The sequence below is a fragment of the Oncorhynchus kisutch genome, linkage group LG21 (assembly GCF_002021735.2).
Source record: "Oncorhynchus kisutch isolate 150728-3 linkage group LG21, Okis_V2, whole genome shotgun sequence".
Classification (NCBI taxonomy): domain Eukaryota; kingdom Metazoa; phylum Chordata; class Actinopteri; order Salmoniformes; family Salmonidae; genus Oncorhynchus; species Oncorhynchus kisutch.
Genome location: NC_034194.2, coordinates 29,314,083 through 29,331,825, shown reverse-complemented (window position 1 = coordinate 29,331,825; position 17,743 = coordinate 29,314,083). Strand labels below are relative to the sequence as shown.

The 17,743-nt window shown below is 43.4% G+C and overlaps 1 protein-coding gene across 1 annotated transcript in view; it reads right to left on the bottom strand.

The window, feature by feature from the left end:
- LOC109884894 (1-phosphatidylinositol 4,5-bisphosphate phosphodiesterase beta-1) overlaps positions 1-17,743 on the bottom strand; it is a 241,621-nt gene that overhangs the window by 61,460 nt on the left and 162,418 nt on the right. Inside the window, exons 6-9 of the mRNA XM_031800167.1 lie at positions 9,572-9,822; positions 5,821-5,978; positions 3,742-3,824; positions 2,931-3,021 (exon numbers count right to left, since the gene is read on the bottom strand). Coding sequence (XP_031656027.1) covers positions 2,931-3,021; positions 3,742-3,824; positions 5,821-5,978; positions 9,572-9,822 — 583 coding nt within the window. The remainder of the gene's footprint in view (positions 1-2,930; positions 3,022-3,741; positions 3,825-5,820; positions 5,979-9,571; positions 9,823-17,743) is intronic.

Genomic DNA, 17,743 nt, shown 5'->3' with positions numbered 1-17,743 from the left:
GAAGAGGTAGGGAGAAGACGAGGAGGGGAGAGAGAGCGAGGGAGGGAGGAGAGAGTGAGGGAGGAAGAGAAGGATAGTAGAGAGAGAGAGGGAGGGGAGGGAGGGAGAGAGGAGGGGAGAGAGAGCGAGGGAGGGGAGGAGAGAGTGAGGGAGGGAAGAGAAGGATAGTAGAGAGAGAGAGGGAGGGGAGGGAGGGAGAGAGGAGGGGAGAGAGAGCGAGGGAGGGAGGAGAGAGTGAGGGAGGGAAGAGAAGGATAGTAGAGAGAGAGAGAGGGAGGGAGGGAGAGAGAGGAGGGGAGAGAGAGCGAGGGAGGGAGGAGAGAGTGAGGGAGGGAAGAGAAGGATAGTAGAGAGAGAGAGGGAGGGAGGGAGAGAGGAGGGGAGAGAGGGATAGAAGGAGAGAGAGAGAGAGAGAGGGGAGGGAGGGAGAGAGGAGGGGAGAGAGAGCGAGGGAGGGAGGAGAGAGTGAGGGAGGGAAGAGAAGGATAGTAGAGAGAGAGAGAGGGAGTTAGACTCTTTACTTGAGAGTAACAACCAAGAAAGGTTCCTACTAATGATGATGTTGGTGGGCGTGTGTATTAGGCAATAGTATCAAAACAAACTTGGTTTTGTGATGATGACAGGGTGTTGGTCAGTCATAGTGGGAAAGGCTTCTTAGTGACCTGAATGAAATAAGGCTCTTACAGGCTGTGATGGGAAGCAACTGTTTAGTTTACAGCTTCAACACTTTCTACGCCCCAGAATGGGTTTCCTTTGGGGAGAGTGGGAGTGTATGCTTACAACACTCTCTCTCTCTGGAGAGCAGACTTGAGTAGACACAGCACTGGTTTATTCATGTGATGCCCTTCTGTTCTGTTGGATCACACTGCTGATGCCCATTGATAAAGGAGGGTTACATGCTGACCAAACCGGACGCGTGCGTGCGTCCACCATCACGCGCACGTTGATTTTGTTAATCCACACCAGAAGTGATCAGGACACGCAGGTTGAAATATCAAAACAAACTCTGAGCCAATTATATTAATTTGGGGACAGGTCAAAAAGCATGAAACATTTATGGCAATTTAGCTAGTTAGCTTGCAGTTGCTAGCTAATTTGTCCTGGGAAATAAAAATTGGGTTGTTATTTTACCTGAAATGCACAAGGTCCTCTACTCCTACAATTAATCCACAGATAAAACGGTAAATCAAGTTAATTTCTAGTCATCTCTCCTCCTTCCGTCAGGCTTCTTTTTCTTCTTTGGACTTCATATGACGGTTGGCAACCAACTTTACAGCATTACTACATTACTACAACTGACTGGAGTGTGGACCTCAGTTCATCTTTCAATCACCCACGTGGGTATATGCTCCTAAAAACCAATGAGGAGATGCGAGAGGCTGGAGAGGCTCGCTGATGCGCAAGAGCAGTGTGGATACAATGATTGAAAAACTCGTATGTGTACATTTATTTTGCTATGCGAGCAGCGTGGTTAGCTTGTTAGAAGACACTGAGCTTCATCACACAATCGCATGCAAGCACTCGTACACGTAGGTAAACGCTTGCACACAGGCACGCATCACACACACACACACACACACACACACACACACACACACACACACACACACACACACACACACACACACACACACACACACACACACACACACACACACACACACACAATTACCAACTTTCTCAGCTTTAAACAGCATCACACTTCTGAGCATCTGCCATATCTACTTGTCTTCAGTTCTCTTTCATCCTCAACTAAGAGAACATCTTGATCCATACACATACACGATACTTCTCACCAAATGCTGCTCAGCATTTCCGCTTAATGGACTGTAAAGAACATCACTTCTAGTTTAGTCAGTACTGCTTCCACCTGATTCAGCTCACACCGAGGCTAAAACCCAGGACCTCTGCCTTGCTAGCACGAGTCCACCCTCCCAAAGCGGCTAACCAGTTGGCGCCACCGAAGTGAACAATTCTGCAGTGCAAGTGGTGCCACCTCAGGCTGAGGAGGAAGTGTAACACATCCCTATGAGCTACAGGAGCAACAGAGGGTCATTGATCTGTGAGCAACTTTCTGGAAGCAATCATTCCATTACAACCATCTTTAGTCCCCCATGGCCATGTCCTAAAAATCCCATATCAATCACACTCAGTGGCGAATTTGGCAACAACTGAAAATTGTTGATACATGCCAGCAAACCCACTACAGAACACAACACTAAACAATAGATGAATTGCACTATAATGGTGACAAATGGTGCCCACACACTGTTAGGGCCAACCGCAGTCCCAACACCTTACCACTGCGACACCTGTCTATCAGCGGAGCCTTGTCTGGCAGCGAAACAGTTCATTCAGTCTCATTTACAGCCTTTAAAAAAATATTGCTGTGTGCTTATGAGTGTATTTGTGCGTGTTTATGTGTGTGTGATTGTTGTTATGTCAGAATAGACTCTGACAAGAAGTTCCTCCACAAAGGGACAATGCAAGCTTTTGACTGGTAGCCATGGCAACTGGCTGGAAGGAGATAAGAAAAGCATCACAGTCTACAGATCACCCCGTAACACAATACGCACACACACACATAGACACACAGCACACAATAGCTGACTGGTAGGGAGAGAGGACCATGTGGTTGTGATTGCAGACAGATGCAAAGGGTTGGTTTGGATACAGAGCAATAGAGAGAGGAAGGGATGGAGAAAGTTGAGGGAGAGAGAGGGGAGAGGCAGCGGAGAGCGAGAAAGAGAGAGAGGGAATGAGAGATCAAAAGAGACAGGTAAACATGTCGTTTTAGTTTAGGCTGTTTAGAGGGTCACTCAGGGGTGAGGGAGCGGAGAGAGACACTACACTCACTGGTCCATGTCATAGAGGTGTGTTGAACTGTGTGTTTGACAGTGTGTAAACATGAGTGTATGTGCAAGCAGGGGTCTTACAGGGTACTTCTCCAGAGGGTCGGTCAGTAACATGTCTCCAAATATTGACCTGCAGTACTCCGCCATCTTGGCCTGCTGCTTGGGCCTGGGAGGCAACACACATACAGTGTTACAACCATTACAATCACCTCACAGTGGCCTAATGTTGGTATTTAGCAATTTGCTACTGAAGTTGATAGCGTTAGTGTGACCGATTGGGATTTGAGTCTGGGTGTCCTTGGGGAGCTAATGCAAGTCTCCAGGTCTCAGCTCAAGCAAGGTCACTAAAAACATGAAAATGTGGCTCACCAAGCCACCTTCGCTGCATTTTCATCTAGCCAGCTAATGGCTTCAGAGTGGCTAGCATGTAGTGAGTCACTATTGACTTAAGAGTGACTAGTATTAGCAAAGATGGTGATAAATGAATGGCCTTTTACCATTGAAAACAATTGTCAGTGTACTAACTGTGTGTGTCTCAGATAGACACCAATCCTATAGCAGCTGGGTCTGGTCAGAGTAGTTCATGAACTTTTATTGAACCAGAAAAAAACTGTGAGTGGGGTGTCTCACTTCCTCTTCCTTCTCTGGTATTAGCATGTAGCTATTAGTTAATGCCCTACTTTAAGAGTGGCTAACATTAGCATATAGCTAATACATAAGAGTGGCTAACATGGCAGCTAAAATTGCACTACCATAACCATAGAATACAGAGGTCCAGAATCACTGTTTGAACTGATGTTAAACAAATCGGAAAAGTGTTGGAGTGTACATTTATCAAAGACATCAAACAAAGGTAAACACAGAGGCCTGAGAGGTGTTGACTTACGAGTCCACGTGGTTCTCAAAGGAAAGGATGACAGGGAAAGGGGAGGTCTTGAAGGCACACTCTGCTATGGCCTCAATCACTTCCTATAGACACATAGAGAAGACAGACAGGGTGTCAGCACTGGTCAATGACCAATGGGATCAAATATCAATGAATGTGATCGCTGATCAAATTGAATTTTATTTGATGACAGATATAAAATGGCTGGTGGTCAGGCTATCGCAAAATATCTATTATGAATATTTGAAGTACAAGATTGGTACAGTGATTTGGAGAGCCGCTGGTGTAGAGCTTGTTGACTCATTGAACATCTGATAGGGATGTTTAGTAGCGTAAGACTAAGTGGTTAAGTGAATTTTACAACCATTTATATCGATGCAAGAGGGTAAATACACTTAATAGCTTACCCTCTATCTCTCTCACATACACTTCCCCCCCTCTCTCTATCTTCCGCTCATTACCTCTCTCATTCCCCCTCTCATTCCCCCTCATTCCCTCTCTCATTCCCCCTCATTCCCTCTCTCATTCCCCCTAATTCCCTCTCTCTCATTCCCTTTCTCTATCAGTCCACTTATACATTTCTATTTCACTCTCAATCAAAGTCTCATTCTCTTGATCTTAGGCTGCGTTTACACAGGCAGCCCAATTCTGACCTTTTTTCCACAAATAGTTTTTTTGACCAATTACCTCAGATATTTTCAGAGCTGATCTGATTGGTAAAAAGACCAATTAGTTAAAAAAAATATCTGAATTTGGCTGCCTGTGTAAACTCAGCCATAGTACTCTCACTAAAGACTAAATTCCCTCTATCAATCAATCTCTTCTCTGTCTAGCTCTCTTCTTTCCTCCTCTCCTCCTCTCCCTCTCTCCTATTGCTCTCTACAATACTAAATACCGTGCAACTCTTTCTCTCCGTCTCCTTGTTTCTCAAACCATATTTATCCCTCTCTCTCCCCTCTTTCCTTTTCTCTCTCCCTCCCTCCCTCTCCCGTCTTTCTCAACTCTCTCTCCATCTCTCTCCCCTCTTTTCTCTCTCTCTCCCTCCCTCTCCCGTCTTTCTCAACTCTCTCTCCCTCCCTCTCCCGTCTTTCTCAACTCTCTCTCCCTCCCTATCCCCTCTTTCCTTCTCCCTCCCTCCCTATCCCCTCTTTCCTTCTCTCTCCCTCCCTATCCCCTCTTTCCTTCTCTCTCCCTCCCTATCCCCTCTTTCCTTCTCTCTCCCTCCCTCTCCCCTCTTTCCTTCTCTCTCCCTCCCTCTCCCCTCTTTCTCAACTCTCTCTCCCTCCCTCTCCCCTCTTTCCTTCTCTCTCCCTCCCTCTCCCCTCTTTCCTTCTTTCTCCCTCCCTCTCCCCTCTTTCTCAACTCTCTCTCCCTCCCTCTCCCCTCTTTCCTTCTCTCTCCCTCCCTATCCCCTCTTTCTCAACTCTCTCTCCCTCCCTCTCCCCTCTTTCCTTCTCTCTCCCTCCCTATCCCCTCTTTCCTTCTCTCTCCCTCCCCCTCCCCTCTTTCCTTCTCTCTCCCTCCCTCTCCCCTCTTTCCTTCTCTCTCCCTCCCTCTCCCCTCTTTCTCAACTCTCTCTCCCTCCCTCTCCCCTCTTTCCTTCTCTCTCCCTCCCTCTCCCCTCTTTCCTTCTCTCTCCCTCCCTATCCCCTCTTTCCTTCTCTCTCCCTCCCTCTCCCTTCTTTCCTTCTCTCTCCCTCCCTCTCCCCTCTTTCTCAACTCTCTCTCCCTCCCTCTCCCCTCTTTCTCAACTCTCTCTCCCTCCCTATCCCCTCTTTCTCAACTCTCTCTCCCTCCCTATCCCCTCTTTCCTTCTCTCTCCCTCCCTATCCCCTCTTTCCTTCTCACTCCCTCCCTCTCCCCTCTTTCTCAACTCTCTCTCCCTCCCTCTCCCCTCTTTCCTTCTCTCTCCCTCCCTTTCCCCTCCTTCCTTCTCTCTTTCCCTCCCTTCTCCCTATTTTTCCCTCCTCCTCCATGCCCATTGTCTCACTTCCACTCACTCTTTCTCCTTCCCTCCCCATCTCCCTCTCCCTCCATCTCCATCTCTCTCTACTATCTCTCTGGTTCCAGACAGTTTACCTTGAAGGAGATTTCAGTTGTCATGGTGAATCCGTGTGTGATGACAGGTTCTTCTTCGGTGGTGCGTCCCTTCCAGCAGTCCAGCTCGATACAGCGACAACCTGACAGGAGGACCTGTCGATACATCTCTACCGACGAGTTACCTGCCAGCTGACCAGCTGCACACACACACACACACACACACACACACACACACACACACACACACACACACACACACACACACACACACACACACACACAAAACACTTAACAGATTCTTTTTTTAAAGACAGTTAACCACATGATTTAACTAATTTATTCTCTTCCTACTGTGTCAAGACGAGACATTCCCACACATCTCACGCTCTCATTAGGCACATTAGTCATTAGAGTTACGAGCAGCACTACATTCCACAGAGCAGAGCACTTTCTCCATTAACAAAGCAGTTCTCTCTACATCAGCATCGTATTACCACCGCATATTACCACTGTGTCTGTGAGTGTATGTGGGTATGTGTGTGTGTGTCACTTCAGAAGGCACCCCTGAGCTCCTCACTGAATTTCCGGGGTGTTTGAGGGGTGCAATTAAATCTCGCCGGATTGATTGCTCTCATTCTATTCCCGTGGTACTCTTTCATACTCTTGCTTGGGTCATTTTTACCTGTTAAAGTCACGGTGGCGGAAGTGTTTTCGTATTGCCCTGTCAAACACACCCCGATGACAGAAATTGGCTTAATAGAATACATTGTCTATAAGAACGCTACTTCGTCTGGGATTTAACACATCATCTCGACTCTTACATCACAAGAAAGAGAAGAAAGATAACTTTATTTTAAAGGGTGTTTGTTTTTTGTTGAATTGGAAAAAAGTAATAATTTGATACAGTGAAATGTTTACAAATTAAAAGCGTTGAAATGAAAGCAACTTCCAGAAATGAACTCAAATTATAGTTAAAAGTATTATGTCTGATCTCGCAAACAATGTAAAGTATGTTTAGATCGGTGTAAACATGTTGATCCAATGGTATCCTGCTATTGCAACTCTTGTTAAATTATGCAAGAGAATGTGACAAAAACAGTAATTAATGAGGCAGACTAGACAGAACAGGTGAGTGCTGGTAGGATAGACAGAACAGGTGAGTGGTGGTAGGGTAGACAGAACAGGTGAGTGCTGGTAGGGTAGACAGAAAAGGTGAGTGCTGGTAGGGTAGACAGAGCAGGTGAGTGCAGGTAGGGTAGACAGAACAGGTGAGTGCAGGTAGGGTAGACAGAACAGGTGAGTGCAGGTAGGGTAGACAGAACAGGTGAGTGCAGATAGGGTAGACAGAACAGGTGAGTGCAGGTTGGGTAGACAGAACAGGTGAGTGCAGGTAGGGTAGACAGAACAGGTGAGTGCAGGTAGGGTAGACAGAACAGGTGAGTGCTGGTAGGGTAGACAGAACAGGTGAGTGCTGGTAGGGTAGACAATACGGGTGAGTGCAGGTAGGGTAGACAGAATAGGTGAGTGCAGGTAGGGTAGACAGAACAGGTGAGTGCTGGTAGGGTAGACAGAACAGGTGAGTGCAGGTAGGGTAGACAGAACAGGTGAGTGCTGGTAGGGTAGACAGTACAGGTGAGTGCATGTAGGGTAGACAGAAAAGGTGAGTGCAGGTAGAGTAGACAGAACAGGTGAGTGCAGGTAGAGTAGACAGAACAGGTGAGTGCTGGTATGGTAGACAGAACAGGTGAGTGCAGGTAGGGTAGACAGAACAGGTGAGTGCAGGTAGAGTAGACAGAACAGGTGAGTGCTGGTATGGTAGACAGAACAGGTGAGTGCAGGTAGAGTAGACAGAACAGGTGAGTGCAGGTAGGGTAGACAGAACAGGTGAGTGCAGGTAGGGTAGACAGAAAAGGTGAGTGCAGGTAGAGTAGACAGAACAGGTGAGTTCAGGTTGGGTAGACAGAACAGGTGAGTGCTGGTAGGGTAGACAGAACAGGTGAGTGCAGGTTGGGTAGACAGAACAGGTGAGTGCTGGTAGGGTAGACAGAAAAGGTTTGTGCAGGTAGGGTAGACAGAACAGGTGAGTGCTGGTTGGGTAGACAGAATAGGTGAGTGCAGGTAGAGTAGACAGAACAGATGAGTGCTGGTATGGTAGACAGAACAGGTGAGTGTTGGTAGCGTAGACAGAAAAGGTTTGTGCAGGTAGGGTAGACAGAACAGGTGAGTGCTGGTAGGGTAGACAGAACAGGTGAGTGCAGGTAGGGTAGACAGAACAGGTGAGTGCAGGTTGGGTAGACAGAACAGGTGAGTGCAGGTTGGGTTGACAGAACAGGTGAGTGCAGGTTGGGTAGACAGAACAGGTGAGTGCGGGTTGGGTAGACAGAACAGGTCAGTGCAGGTTGGGTAGACAGAACAGGTGAGTGGAGGTTGGGTTGACAGAACAGGTGAGTGCAGGTTGGGTAGACAGAACAGGTGAGTTCAGGTTGGGTAGACAGAACAGGTGAGTGCAGGTAGGGTAGACAGAACAGGTGAGTTCAGGTTGGGTAGACAGAACAGCTGAGTGCAGGTTGGGTAGACAGAACAGGTGAGTGCAGGTTGGGTAGACAGAACAGGTGAGTTCAGGTTGGGTAGACAGAACAGATTAGTGCTGGTAGGGTAGACAGAACAGGTCAGTGCAGGTTGGGTAGACAGAACAGGTGAGTGCAGGTTGGGTAGACAGAACAGGTGAGTTCAGGTTGGGTAGACAGAACAGGTCAGTGCAGGTAGGGTAGACAGAACCGGTCAGTGCAGGTTGGGTAGACAGAACAGGTGAGTGCAGGTTGGGTAGACAGAACAGGTCAGTGCAGGTAGGGTAGACAGAACCGGTCAGTGCAGGTTGGGTAGACAGAACAGGTGAGTGCAGGTTGGGTAGACAGAACAGGTGAGTGCAGGTTGGGTAGACAGAACAGGTGAGTGCTGGTAGGGTAGACAGAACAGGTGAGTGCAGGTTGGGTAGACAGAACAGGTGAGTGCAGGTTGGGTAGACAGAACAGGTGAGTGCAGGTTGGGTAGACAGAACAGGTGAGTTCAGGTTGGGTAGACAGAACAAGTGTTTGTTGTTGCAGCCCTGTTCCACCCCTTTATGTAAATGTTGTCATATATGCAAATAGACCCAGAGTATTTAAGAAAATGAGGCGCATACCATTTTCATTATTTTAACACAAAATATAATATAAATACCTGATACAATTAGAAAATGTATATATGACTGCATTCTAAAAATATTTAAAAAACAGGGACATTTTACAATAAATGTAATACCTGAATTCCCACCAAAAACTATTTTTTATGTACTATAATTCATTCAATACGTGATGGATAAAAAATGAATCAACAAGTTTGGAGTATCTTCATCTATTATCCAAGTGTTGCATTTATTAGAACTGTTTTTATAACTATTAAACAATTTTGATGACCATTTCTATTTTCATTATTTGACACTAGCCTATTACAGAAATGTAATATTCCCCTTGTGGGAGAAATTTGATTCACTTGAGAGATTTTCACACACTCCCCCTCCCCGGAATAAATTTGAATAGATTATTGCTGCCATAGGCTAGTCAGCCTGAATTCCAGTCTGAAGAAATTTTGAGGGTGCTGTTTGGATAAGCACCTGAGGTGCACAGGACAGAAAGGAACCCCACTGGCTGAATTTGATTCACTTTGAAAGTGTCAAACAACCATATATGATCATGTGTTACTTATTAGTTATCACAGTACAAAAAATAAAGACATTAAAGAATAGGCCTACCTGTGAGGTATGTGTTGTGGGAGGAGTTGATGAAGTAATGAGGCAGTGGTAGGGTCATGTCTTCACTCTGGTCCAGCTTCTCTGGGGGGATGATGCTGTTTTCTTCACTACTCAGGTACTTGGCAAAGCCATCTACCGAGATCTGACCTGTGGGAACACACACAAACACACAACATGTTACAGAAGGTAGCTGGTTGGACTGTAGTGGGGCTGTCCCCAACTCAAAAAAATCTTGACCGACCAAATGTTGTCTGTTTTAAAAGTGTATTTTTCCATATATGCACACCCTATGTGTTTTAATAAAATCAACAATATGTATTGAGCTTGTCTGATGCTTTAAGTTGACGGTTTTATGAAATAAATAAATGCCTCAAGAGGGCGCCAGAGATCTAGATAACCAGAAGAAAAAAACCTGGCCCAACTATTCTCCTCCCGCTCCTGTTGACCTTTTGCAGATTCTGCCATTACTCTCCTGAAGTTGCCGGTAATAGGCTACAAGAGGAGTCAGCAACTTTTCTCCTATGGAATGACAATTTATCTTACCATTTCTACCGATCTGTGTGCCAGTTATTGTTTTCACCTGCACATTTCCGTGAAACAGTTTCATTTAATTTATAATAAGGTCTTCATATCTCAAAATCATTGTCATGTGGTTAATCAAAATTCTATTCAAATCTAAATGAAAATGACACAAACCTAAAAAGTAACTTCTATTGCCATTGTCTACTATGTTGATACAGCCTACATGAAGCCAATAAATAAAAACATTGCAGCCTGCAGGTAGAACATATCCTGATGAAAATAAATATCCTATGAATCACATTGGCTACGCATGGCCTGTCTGCAACCAATTTGAAACATTGTATCAACTATTAACTTGGTTACAGCCTGAAGCTTTTGCTAGCGAACTTGCAACATTGTATAAAATATTCTGGGCCCTCCGTTTCCTGGACCAGTGAGCTCGGGACAGACACAGCTGGAGGCTATTTGCACAAGGGATAAGAAGCAGTGCTTGACTTGGGCAGGAGCTCACCAGAGCCGAGTACCAGCACCTCAAATGTTCTACTGCTTGAGCTCCTGTTCCTCTTATAGAATCAATAGTATTGTGGATCTGCTCCTGTTCCTGCACCTAAATATAAACAGTACCAGCACCCAAAATGAGCACCATACCCTATTTCAGTCCAAGTCAAGTACTGATAAGAAGTAATCAGATAGGCCAGATGACGTTTCCATTAGATCAGAGCATGACATTTGACAGATGACATTTTTCCCTTTCACGCTGAGTGGTAATCGAAAGGGAGAGAACTGGAATGATTGGAACTATTGCAATTCTCAATGGATGTAAAAACAAACCTTGTTTGCTTGCTCGAGGTGAAGAAAACATTACTTTGAAAAGCTCCACAGGTCATTAGTGGTGGTGCGTTAGGCCAATCAGAAATACAATCAGATCTCCAAATGGGAACATTTATATGTCTACATTTACGCGCAGGTCGGGTAGCCTGTAGGCCTACTTCTATGTATAATCAGGTCAGGTAGCCTATAGACCTACTTCTATGTATAATCAGGTCAGGTAGCCTGTAGGCCTACTTCTATGTATAATCAGGTCAGGTAGCCTATAGACCTACTTCTATGTATAATCAGGTCAGGTAGCCTATAGGCCTACTTCTATGTATAATCAGGTCAGGTAGCCTGTAGGCCTACTTCTATGTATAATCAGGTCAGGTAGCCTATAGGCCTACTTCTATGTATAATCAGGTCAGGTAGCCTGTAGGCCTACTTCTATGTATAATCAGGTCGGGTAGCCTGTAGGCCTACTTCTATGTATAATCAGGTCAGGTAGCCTATAGGCCTACTTCTATGTATAATCAGGTCAGGTAGCCTATAGGTCTACTTCTATGTATAATCAGGTCAGGTAGCCTATAGACCTACTTCTATGTATAATCAGGTCAGGTAGCCTATAGACCTACTTCTATGTATAATCAGGTCAGGTAGCCTATAGGCCTACTTCTATGTATAATCAGGTCAGGTAGCCTGTAGGCCTACTTCTATGTATAATCAGGTCGGGTAGCCTGTAGGCCTACTTCTATGTATAATCAGGTCAGGTAGCCTATAGGCCTACTTCTATGTATAATCAGGTCAGGTAGCCTATAGACCTACTTCTATGTATAATCAGGTCAGGTAGCCTATAGACCTACTTCTATGTATAATCAGGTCAGGTAGCCTATAGGTCTACTTCTATGTATAATCAGGTCAGTTAGCCTATAGGTCCTACTTCTATGTATAATCAGGTCAGGTAGCCTATAGACCTACTTCTATGTATAATCAGGTCAGGTAGCCTATAGACCTACTTCTATGTATAATCAGGTCAGGTAGCCTATAGACCTACTTCTATGTATAATCAGGTCAGGTAGCCTATAGGCCTACTTCTATGTATAATCAGGTCAGGTAGCCTATAGACCTACTTCTATGTATAATCAGGTCAGGTAGCCTATAGACCTACTTCTATGTATAATCAGGTCAGGTAGCCTATAGGTCTACTTCTATGTATAATCAGGTCAGTTAGCCTATAGGTCCTACTTCTATGTATAATCAGGTCAGGTAGCCTATAGACCTACTTCTATGTATAATCAGGTCAGGTAGCCTATAGACCTACTTCTATGTATAATCAGGTCAGGTAGCCTATAGACCTACTTCTATGTATAATCAGGTCAGGTAGCCTATAGACCTACTTCTATGTATAATCAGGTAAGGTAGCCTATAGGCCTACTTCTATGTATAATCAGGTCAGGTTGCCTATAGGTCTACTTCTATGTATAATCAGGTCAGGTAGCCTATAGGTCTACTTCTATGTATAATCAGGTCAGGTAGCCTATAGACCTACTTCTATGTATAATCAGGTCAGGTAGCCTATAGGCCTACTTCTATGTATAATCAGGTCAGGTAGCCTATAGGCCTACTTCTATGTATAATCAGGTCAGGTAGCCTATAGGTCTACTTCTATGTATAATCAGGTCAGGTAGCCTATAGGTCTACTTCTATGTATAATCAGGTCAGGTAGCCTATAGGCCTACTTCTATGTATAATCAGGTCAGGTAGCCTATAGGTCTACTTCTATGTATAATCAGGTCAGGTAGCCTATAGGTCTACTTCTATGTATAATCAGGTCAGGTAGCCTATAGGTCTACTTCTATGTATAATCAGGTCAGGTAGCCTATAGGCCTACTTCTATGTATAATCAGGTCAGGTAGCCTATAGGTCTACTTCTATGTATAATCAGGTCAGGTAGCCTATAGGTCTACTTCTATGTATAATCAGGTCAGGTAGCCTATAGGTCTACTTCTATGTATAATCAGGTCAGGTAGCCTATAGGTCTACTTCTATGTATAATCAGGTCAGGTAGCCTATAGGTCTACTTCTATGTATAATCAGGTCAGGTAGCCTATAGACCTACTTCTATGTATAATCAGGTCAGGTAGCCTATAGACCTACTTCTATGTATAATCAGGTCAGGTAGCCTATAGGTCTACTTCTATGTATAATCAGGTCAGGTAGCCTATAGGCCTACTTCTATGTATAATCAGGTCAGGTAGCCTATAGACCTACTTCTATGTATAATCAGGTCAGGTAGCCTATAGACCTACTTCTATGTATAATCAGGTCAGGTAGCCTATAGACCTACTTCTATGTATAATCAGGTCAGGTAGCCTATAGACCTACTTCTATGTATGATCAGGTCAGGTAGCCTATAGGCCTACTTCTATGTATAATCAGGTCAGGTAGCCTATAGGTCTACTTCTATGTATAATCAGGTCAGGTAGCCTATAGGTCTACTTCTATGTATAATCAGGTCAGGTAGCCTATAGACCTACTTCTATGTATAATCAGGTCAGGTAGCCTATAGGCCTACTTCTATGTATAATCAGGTCAGGTAGCCTATAGGCCTACTTCTATGTATAATCAGGTCAGGTAACCTATAGGTCTACTTCTATGTATAATCAGGTCAGGTAGCCTATAGGTCTACTTCTATGTATAATCAGGTCAGGTAGCCTATAGGTCTACTTCTATGTATAATCAGGTCAGGTAGCCTATAGGTCTACTTCTATGTATAATCAGGTCAGGTAGCCTATAGGTCTACTTCTATGTATAATCAGGTCAGGTAGCCTATAGGTCTACTTCTATGTATAATCAGGTCAGGTAGCCTATAGGCCTACTTCTATGTATAATCAGGTCAGGTAGCCTATAGGTCTACTTCTATGTATAATCAGGTCAGGTAGCATATAGGTCTACTTCTATGTATAATCAGGTCAGGTAGCATATAGACCTACTTCTATGTATAATCAGGTCAGGTAGCCTATAGGTCTACGTCTATGTATAATCAGGTCAGGTAGCCTATAGGTCTACTTCTATGTATAATCAGGTCAGGTAGCCTATAGGTCTACTTCTATGTATAATCAGGTCAGGTAGCCTATAGACCTACTTCTATGTATAATCAGGTCAGGTAGCCTATAGACCTACTTCTATGTATAATCAGGTCAGGTAGCCTATAGGTCTACTTCTATGTATAATCAGGTCAGGTAGCCTATAGGCCTACTTCTATGTATAATCAGGTCAGGTAGCCTATAGGTCTACTTCTATGTATAATCAGGTCAGGTAGCCTATAGGTCTACTTCTATGTATAATCATGTCAGGTAGCCTATAGGCCTACTTCTATGTATAATCAGGTCAGGTAGCCTATAGGTCTACTTCTTTGTATAATCAGGTCAGGTAGCCTATAGGCCTACTTCTATGTATAATCAGGTCAGGTAGCCTATAGGTCTACTTCTATGTATAATCAGGTCAGGTAGCCTATAGGCCTACTTCTATGTATAATCAGGTCAGGTAGCCTATAAGCCTACTTCTATGTATAATCAGGTCAGGTAGCCTATAGGTCTACTTCTATGTATAATCAGGTCAGGTAGCCTATAGGTCTACTTCTATGTATAATCAGGTCAGGTAGCCTATAGGTCTACTTCTATGTATAATCAGGTCAGGTAGCCTATAGGTCTACTTCTATGTATAATCAGGTCAGGTAGCCTATAGGTCTACTTCTATGTATAATCAGGTCAGGTAGCCTATAGACCTACTTCTATGTATAATCAGGTCAGGTAGCCTATAGACCTACTTCTATGTATAATCAGGTCAGGTAGCCTATAGGTCTACTTCTATGTATAATCAGGTCAGGTAGCCTATAGGCCTACTTCTATGTATAATCAGGTCAGGTAGCCTATAGGCCTACTTCTATGTATAATCAGGTCAGGTAGCCTATAGGTCTACTTCTATGTATAATCAGCTCAGGTAGCCTATAGGTCTACTTCTATGTATAATCAGGTCAGGTAGCCTATAGGCCTACTTCTATGTATAATCAGGTCAGGTAGCCTATAGGTCTACTTCTATGTATAATCAGGTCAGGTAGCCTATAGGCCTACTTCTATGTATAATCAGGTCAGGTAGCCTATAGGTCTACTTCTATGTATAATCAGGTCAGGTAGCCTATAGGCCTACTTCTATGTATAATCAGGTCAGGTAGCCTATAGACCTACTTCTATGTATAATCAGGTCAGGTAGCCTATAGGCCTACTTCTATGTATAATCAGGTCAGGTAGCCTATAGGTCTACTTCTATGTATAATCAGGTCAGGTAGCCTATAGGTCTACTTCTATGTATAATCAGGTCAGGTAGCCTATAGGTCTACTTCTATGTATAATCAGGTCAGGTAGCCTATAGGTCTACTTCTATGCATAATCAGGTCAGGTAGCCTATAGGTCTACTTCTATGCATAATCAGGTCAGGTAGCCTATAGGTCTACTTCTATGTATAATCAGGTCAGGTAGCCTATAGGTCTACTTCTATGTATAATCAGGTCAGGTAGCCTATAGGTCTACTTCTATGTATAATCAGGTCAGGTAGCCTATAGGTCTACTTCTATGTATAATCAGGTCAGGTAGCCTATAGGTCTACTTCTATGTATAATCAGGTCAGGTAGCCTATAGGTCTACTTCTATGTATAATCAGTTCAGGTAGCCTATAGGTCTACTTCTATGCATAATCAGGTCAGGTAGCCTATAGGTCTACTTCTATGCATAATCAGGTCAGGTAGCCTATAGGTCTACTTCTATGCATAATCAGGTCAGGTAGCCTATAGGTCTACTTCTATGTATAATCAGGTCAGGTAGCCTATAGGTCTACTTCTATGTATAATCAGGTCAGGTAGCCTATAGGTCTACTTCTATGTATAATCAGGTCAGGTAGCCTATAGGTCTACTTCTATGTATAATCAGGTCAGGTAGCCTATAGGTCTACTTCTATGTATAATCAGGTCAGGTAGCCTATAGGTCTACTTCTATGTATAATCAGGTCAGGTAGCCTATAGGTCTACTTCTATGCCTACTCGTCCTTACTCAACATTGACAGGAGAACTCCAAACAAAAGACAATGACTAAATTGACAAAATTCGCAAATGAAATAAACCAAAACTTGTTTCTCACAAGTGTAGCATAGGTTGTGCGCTCTGCAAACAATGTGTCCACTCCGACAATGATAACGGGAAGATAATATTGAATGCATTAACAGAAATTATCGTAACCAAAGTAACCAAACATTGTGGATGAGAAATTACAGGAATTAACGATAAATGTACTATTGGTGATATATGTCATGGGGAATTGATATACACTATCAATCAAACAATTCACACAATGAAGTTATGAAACAATGAATGTGCACAAATTGGCGGGAGAGAAGAAGTGCATTGTGCATCTGGGTGCATGGTCAATCTGAAGTCTGCATTGGCCAAGCAGCATTTACTGTGATACTGCCTCGGCAGACGTCAGGCCATTCATTCTTCTTGTGCTTCGCAGAGTAGTGCAGAGCTGTTGTCAAGGAAGTGAGTTTGTGTTTTCTACAGGATGTACCGCCCCCACCTACCGTCAACCAATCATGTCAATGCGGTGCTATCCTCTGCATTGTTACAAAATTGGGAGGTACATGGCGATGTGGTACGGAGCTGGATTTGCCCTCTGGAGGCTCACACCCTCAATCTGGAGCCTCCCACCACATTTCTGGATCAAGCATAAATTGGCTTTCAGTCTAGGCCTCCGTGATGGATTAGTTCACTGAGATGGGCGCAAATATATACATTTGTTAGTGCTCAACTAAGACAATCTCTATTTGTTACTGCTCAACTAAGACAATCTCTATTTGTTAGTGCTCAACTAAGACAATCTCTATTTGTTAGTGCTCAACTAAGACAATCTCTATTTGTTAGTGCTCAACTAAGACAATCTCTATTTGTTACTGCTCAACTAAGACAATCTCTATTTGTTACTGCTCAACTAAGACAATCTCTATTTGTTACTGCTCAACTAAGACAATCTCTATTTGTTACTGCTCAACTAAGACAATCTCTATTTGTTACTGCTCAACTAAGACAATCTATATTTGTTACTGCTCAACTAAAACAATCTCTATTTGTTACTGCTCAACTAAGACAATCTATATTTGTTACTGATCAACTAAGACAATCTATATTTGTTACTGTTTGACTAAAACAATCTCTATTTGTTACTGCTCAACTAAGACAATCTCTATTTGTTACTGCTCAACTAAGACAATCTCTATTTGTTACTGCTCAACTAAGACAATCTATATTTGTTACTGCTCAACTAAGACAATCTATATTTGTTACTGCTCAACTAAGACAATCTCTATTTGTTACTGCTCAACTAAGACAATCTCTATTTGTTACTGCTCAACTAAGACAATCTCTATTTGTTACTGCTCAACTAAGACAATCTCTATTTGTTACTGCTCAACTAAGACAATCTATATTTGTTACTGCTCAACTAAGACAATCTCTATTTGTTACTGCTCAACTAAGACAATCTCGATTTGTTACTGCTCAACTAAGACAATCTATATTTGTTACTGCTCAACTAAGACAATCTCTATTTGTTACTGCTCAACTAAGACAATCTCTATTTGTTACTGCTCAACTAAGACAATCTCTATTTGTTACTGCTCAACTAAGACAATCTATATTTGTTACTGTTTGACTAAAACAATCTCTATTTGTTACTGCTCAACTAAGACAATCTCTATTTGTTACTGCTCAACTAAGACAATCTCTATTTGTTA